We start from the raw sequence: 6,173 nt of genomic DNA on the forward strand, positions 1-6,173 counted from the left end.
ATTCATTTATTCTTTTTAGAGTCCTTCCACACCCATAACCTCACAACTCTCTGAGAAGCCTGATTTGTTAGAATCGTCCCATTTCTGTCAGGAAAACAGCTCCAAAGAGATTTGTTGAAGGCAGAGCTCTTTCTTCTGTATCTTTTATGTGACAACTGTGTATAAGCACCTTCCATGTCCAGACATGGAATAGGCACTGGAGACATAAGGGTATACATATTGGGGAGGGGGGAGGGGCGCAGAGATCAATATCTGTTAGCTGAAGGATTTGTTGTGACCCACCTGGGTTCTTGGAATCTTTTAATCGATGGGAATTGAGAAGTCAGATAAGATTCTTAATTCAGGCAAGTCTTTATTGGGACACCAGGGAGCAAAAACAAGTAAGTTTTTCTTGCTCACTTGCTTGGGGGCTGGCGAGCTGGTCCTCTGTGTGGAGTTCCGGTGCGGATGAGTCCAGGGGCTGGAGGGGTGACTTGCGTGGTCTGCCCCCGTCCTTGGTGGTGCTGTGTGCAGAGTGCCTGTGTAGTACCCTGTTTTTGCTCCACTTCACATCTCAGAAGTGGCAGTTGGGTTTTGGGCTTTTTGTATCTCATTGTTCATAATTTGCCCCAACTGCGCATGTGGGCAGTTATTTTTAGTTCCTTATAGATTCTTTGTATTCTGTTGCTCTAGGAGCCGTTAGTCCAGGTGCAAGCACTGAGAAAGGGGTCCCAGTTCCCAGATCCCAGCTTGTCTCAAAGTTATCTGAAATTTGAGAAAGAAACTGCATTGAGCAATCAGTATAGAGAGTTTCACAATTCCCTGGGAGTCCAGGAGTGGAAGAACTAGGGGTGCATTTCCCAACATCTTACCTAAAAATCCAGGACTAAATAGCATCCTTGCAGTTAACCTTTTAACCCCATCTCCACTAACAAGGCTAAGGGACGTGGGGCCCCCACAATGTTCAGGGTTCAGATGGACACCTGAGATAATTTCCTCATAAGCCTGCCGATCTCCCAGGCCAGCCTCTCCTCTATTTCTTCCCTGGTAGTTATTTCAGTGGCCTTGCAGTCTTGCCCGGGACAGGAATGAGCCACTGTCTCTCTGGTATCAAGCTTCCTGGTCTCTGGCTTCCTGTTTATGCCATGGAAGCTGGGAGGGGCCAAGGAAATGCTGGTGAGGCCACACCCACTAGTGAAGGTATAAATTGGGAGGTCTGGCCGTCAGCATCACCCCTGCCTTCACCATGAAGCTCAGTGGCCTCTTCCCCTTCATGCTTCTTGCCCTGGGAACCCTGGCACTTTGGGCTGTGGAAGGTGCTGAAAATGGTGAGTTGGAGATACCCTGGTACCATCTTGGCTGCAACGTCAGAGGTGGTGTGGGGATGTACCCTTCTCTAGACTGTGAACTCTGAGCTTAGCTTCGGGAGATATCCCTGGGAGTGTGTTCATGTCCACCTGGGCTCTAGGGTCTCTGTGAGGGCTTCTGAGCATCTGAAAATTCTTCTTTTACTCTGCTATCTGTCAGCCCAGGTCTCACTCCATTCCTGTTCTTATTCCTCTCTCTCTCTCCCCCTTATTTCCTAGTCTCTGGTTCTCCAGTCATCAGTCTGACTCTTGCTGATTCTTTCCATTAATCTGTTTTCCTGCCTCAGGCTCTAGCTCTCTTCCTGCCCTGTCAGTTCCATTTATCTGTTTAGTTCCCTCCATCTCCATTACCCTCAGCCTTGCTTACTCCCTGTGTGTAGCCTTTGCTTTTGTCTGAGGCCAGAAACCTTGGCTGGGAGCCCTATGCCTTTCTCCTGACAATATGTGTGATTTCATCAAGCTTGGTCTGACGGGGACTTCCCTTCGGACTTTGTGGACAGTCACCTGGCCAAGGGTCACTGCTGGAGAGCGGTGCTTTGTCCAGGCGCTGTGATGGCCTACTTATCACCCAGCCCCCTCCAAACTCTTGAACTTCTCTTCAAAAGCTTTGAAAGCTGGGGCCTGCCCTCCTAGAAAATCTGCCCAGTGCTTTGGAAATGAGAAACCCAAGTGCAATAGTGACTGGCAGTGTCCGCACAAGAAGAAATGTTGCCTCAACACTTGCGGAACCGAATGTCTGGACCCTGTCAACATCACAAACCCAGGTGAGAAGGTGGAAGAGCTGGTGGGGAGGAGTGGAATGAAGGACACAGCCTTGGGGAGCTGTGGCAGCCTTGGGGACAGGTCCTGCCAGGCCTTTTCCTTGCCAAGAATTGTTGAGCAGAGTTTGTCAGGAAATCATCCAGCCCCAGACAGGAAGTTACCCACTTGGCTGGTAAAGCAGCCAGTCTGCCAAGAGGTCAGTTTTGCAGGTAATAGTCATCTGGTCATTCAGATAGCCAGGCAGTGGGCAGCCACCCAACCACTCAGCACTGGAAAACTGGCCTCCTGTGTTGACTGAGGGTTTGATGTCAGAGGAGAAACAGATCCTATGTTCAGTGGGTACTTCTTGGCCTCAGGAAAGACGTGGAGGTCATGGACACAGGAGGATTCTCTCTGCTCAGGCTAGGGCAGGGGCTGGGGCCCAGAAGTTGATGTGGAAGGCCTAAGCCTTCTAACCCATGACTCTACTCTCTCCAGTTAAGAAGAAGCCTGGGACGTGTCCAGTGATCCATGGCCAATGTCTGATGCTTAAACCCCTCAATCACTGTGAGACAGACGACCAGTGCATAGGTATATTAAAGTGCTGCAAGGCCATGTGTGGGAAAGTCTGCCTTTCCCCTGTGAAAGGTAAGGAGGGGCTGGGGCAGGCTGACCTCCTTCCCTCTGACTCTCTCTTCTCAACCCTCTGAAGTTCCCAGCATATGAACAGGGGACTCCTGATCCCAACCCCAAGCAGAGCTTCTGCCAGACTCCGTGGTCTTCAAGAGCCCTCTCTCCCAGGCTTCAGGGCAGGAATTTCCATAGGATGGCTCATGGCTTTGATTCTATCCCAGCCCTTCTGAGTAAGGGTCCCGGGCAAGGAACTCTCAGTCTCAGCTTACTTATATGTAAAATGGATATAATGAACTTGAAAGTGCATTGTCAAAAGTACTGTTCAGTATGTGTTATTAAGGTTATTTCCAGGATGTTGTTTAGGGTCTAAGCCCAAGGGACCAGTGGATTTTGAGGATAATCCAGCTGAAGGCTCTGATTTATAGAGTTTTCTAGTAAAATAGAGGCTTGTACTCAGCCTCCTGATACCAAGACTCACTCAACTCTATCAGCACCTTGCTATTTTCTCTACCTCAAGGGATTTCTTGGGAGGAAGAATGTGAAAATGACTCGGCTGGTTCCAATATTGAAGCCTTGATTGCATTTTCTCTCCCAGCCTGATTCCTGCTGTTTGGGAGAGTCTCTGGATTCCTATGCTGTGTGGTGTGGGAATTCCATTTCTACACCCAGGCTTGAATCACTCCGTGGCAAAGACTTGGTTCTAACACCAATATCTTCTTTGCAGAAGAAGCCAACAAATGCCTGTTGACTTATCAATAAATAAATGAGCATGTTTCTCTCTGTATATCCTGCTTCTGTGATACACTGGGGAGGATAAGGTGAGTGGGTGGTGATGAGGAAATATCTGGATAAGAGGCTTCCCTCCTACAGATACGGAGTGGAAGAAAGAGGCTTAGGAGCTAGTCATGAGTTCACATCATAGTTCTGAAAAGACTCAGCTCTGTGATTTGGGACAAACAACTTTATCTCTAACATCTTAATCTCTTAACTTGCAAAGTGATGATAAAAATCAGTTTCTCAGAGTGTATGGAGCATTGATATGTGCAGTGCAAAATGAATAGCAATGTTACGGGGCCAGTGCACGCTCTCAAAAAATGGTGGATACTTGCCTTCTCTGGTGATCTTGAGCCTTTTTCATTTCTTCTGTCTCCTAAGACATGGCTTCTTCTGTCTTAAAATAAGTGTTGAGCAGAACGACATGAACTGATTATCAGTCATGTGGGAGGACTCCAAATGCTTCTGTCTGTCCATTGTATCGGGTTGACCAAAACATTTTGTTCGCATCTTTCCGCAACATCCTGCAAAACAAAACCCAAATTTTTTGCCAACCCAGTATATTGGTATCAGAGTCTCCAAGGAAAGCAAAAACGTAATCAAGCTTTAGGTGAAACAATGCTTCAACCCCATAAGACACTTCCACAATGGGCTTTGATCTCCCATGGCCAGGGAGTCTCTCCTGACAGCTGACGCTGGGCAGTTTACCTATATGCACTCCTCTTATGTACTGGTAAAGGGACTCCACCCCGTTCTTTCCTTGCTGAGGACAGATACAGCTGTGGGGTTGACCAGATGCCCAAGGGCACACACACTGACACAAAATGGAGCATGTGTTGAGGTTGAAACAGGGGAAGATATTTCTACACATGCAGTAAGTCTGGCACAGGCTGTGTGGACTCTATCTCTTGGTAAGCAAGTATCATATTCCAGGTCGAAGGCCCCCTCTGCAGTGGGGGATGCTTGAGACTGCCTTTCCCAATAATAGGAATATTGTCATGGTAGGTCACGTGGAGCATATGTCCTTGGCCAGAAACACAGGAGGGTGATAATGTTCTCAACTCAGTGGAGCGGAAAGTAATAAGAGCTGGAATTCCTAGAGCTAGGGCCAAGTAGGGAAATTTGCTCCGCATTTTTCTGTGCTCTATGGATTCTAAAGTAAACAGAGAACTTCATGATTTTTTAAAAAAGACAAAACAAAATTGTAATTCAATCTTCTCCTAAAAAATGTCACAGGTCAAAGAAAATAATCCATACTATTTGAACCAATATACTAAGAGCAACAACTGCATGTATTAAATTCACCATTTCAGAGATGAGAGAAAAGGAGAAGCACCACTGAATTCATTTTATGAGCCATTCATTTCATGTTAATTTCATATATTTTATTTTATTCATTTTAGCCACACTCCAAGTTGACTTCCAATGATCCTCACCTCTTGGTATTCACACCCTAATGTGGCCCCCTCCCACATTTTTGCACAGTTGGTCTGTGTGACCAATAAAGCTTTGCAGAATGATAGATCATTATGTCCTTATGAGATTAGATCATTAAAAAAGATTGGTTTCCATTTTGGGAGGCTGTGCTCTCCTCAATCATCTACTCAGGCAGGACTCAGCTGGCATGCCATGAGGACATTCAGCCCTCTGAGGAGTGCCCCAGAGGAACCAATGTCTGCTCAACAGCCTCTGTGGAGCCAAGGTCCACCAGCATGTGAGCGACTTGGAAGTAGATTTTTCAGTCCCCATCTAGTCTTGTCCCAGAAAATAGCTTGATTATAACCTGTGAGAGACCCCAGATCAGAACCATCCGGCCAAGCTGTTCCTGGATATTTCTTTCTGTTACCAAATGTTTTATTGTTATCATCGGTTATCTACAACATTAAACAAGGTGGGAGATGACAATGCTGGTTTATGTTAATGTTGGTGGTGGGATAACACTTTATCACTTACACATAACCACTCAGTTTTATTAATAAGTTCACACAAAGTCTAAATAAAGCCTTCCAAAAATCCACTGTATAATCCTTGATCAAAATACAAATTACAAGAATTCAGATTTTCTTGTTCTTTTGATAACATAATCTGAGAAATGTGATTTTTATAGTTTACAAAACAGACAGTAACTATTTATGGTTTACAAAATGGATGGATGTACCTTAATTATATGACCTTTTAGGGAAGGGTTACACATACTTTCCTTGGCTATCTATGAAGATTTCTTTATTTCAACCATGTCAGCATATATTCATAACTTCTATCTGTTGCTTTCAAGAAGACACTTGAGGATTTCAATAAACCTTAATTCTCAGACTGTGAGATGATGTTAATGGTTTTAAGATGCTATTTGGGGGCAATTTGTTATGTAGTTATAAATGACAAATTTTCTGAGGTTAGTAAAAATTTGATACTACAACCAAATACTCTGACCTGTAGAAGAAAAGATATTTATGTGCCAATTTTGTCTGCTCTGAACAAAGATGGAAACATCTTAAACAAAATACTCAACAGAATTCAATAAGTTTTAAACAGCTCTCCTAAAACTGAAATGTGAATTTTTCAATAAAATTAGGAATGGAAATGGGGATTCCCCTTGGTGGTCCAGTGGTTAAGACTCTGAGCTTCCAGTGCAAGGGGCATAGGCTCAATCCCTGGTCGAGTAACTAAGATCCCACATGC

The 6,173-nt window shown here is 45.1% G+C and overlaps 1 protein-coding gene across 2 annotated transcripts; it reads left to right on the top strand.

Moving 5' to 3' along the window:
- The first annotated feature begins 1,209 nt into the window (after positions 1–1,209).
- SLPI (secretory leukocyte peptidase inhibitor) lies at positions 1,210–3,504 on the top strand. 2 transcript variants are annotated; one of them, XM_040248936.1, is made up of 4 exons: positions 1,210–1,307; positions 1,949–2,110; positions 2,586–2,735; positions 3,316–3,504. In XM_040248936.1, the coding sequence occupies exons 1-4, from the start codon at positions 1,226–1,228 to the stop codon at positions 3,318–3,320; spliced, it is 399 nt and encodes a 132-aa protein (XP_040104870.1). In that variant the 5' UTR covers positions 1,210–1,225; the 3' UTR covers positions 3,321–3,504. The 2 variants fall into 2 exon arrangements, with proteins under 2 accessions (XP_040104870.1, XP_040104871.1); XM_040248937.1 differs by having other exon boundaries at positions 1,952–2,110.
- The last annotated feature ends 2,669 nt before the right edge of the window (positions 3,505–6,173 follow it).

The sequence above is a fragment of the Oryx dammah genome, unplaced genomic scaffold (genome assembly GCF_014754425.2).
Source record: "Oryx dammah isolate SB20612 unplaced genomic scaffold, SCBI_Odam_1.1 HiC_scaffold_10, whole genome shotgun sequence".
NCBI classification, from domain to species: Eukaryota; Metazoa; Chordata; class Mammalia; order Artiodactyla; family Bovidae; genus Oryx; species Oryx dammah.

Excerpts from the sequence above, each read along its gene's own strand:
- SLPI (XM_040248936.1), top strand. The coding sequence starts at position 1,226 with ATGAAGCTCAGTGGCCTCTTCCCCTTCATGCTTCTTGCCCTGGGAACC. Across the intron at positions 1,308-1,948 it reads TGTGGAAGGTGCTGAAAATG|AAGCTTTGAAAGCTGGGGCC; the intron begins GTGAGTTGGAGA and ends ACTTCTCTTCAA. Across the intron at positions 2,111-2,585 it reads TGTCAACATCACAAACCCAG|TTAAGAAGAAGCCTGGGACG; the intron begins GTGAGAAGGTGG and ends TACTCTCTCCAG.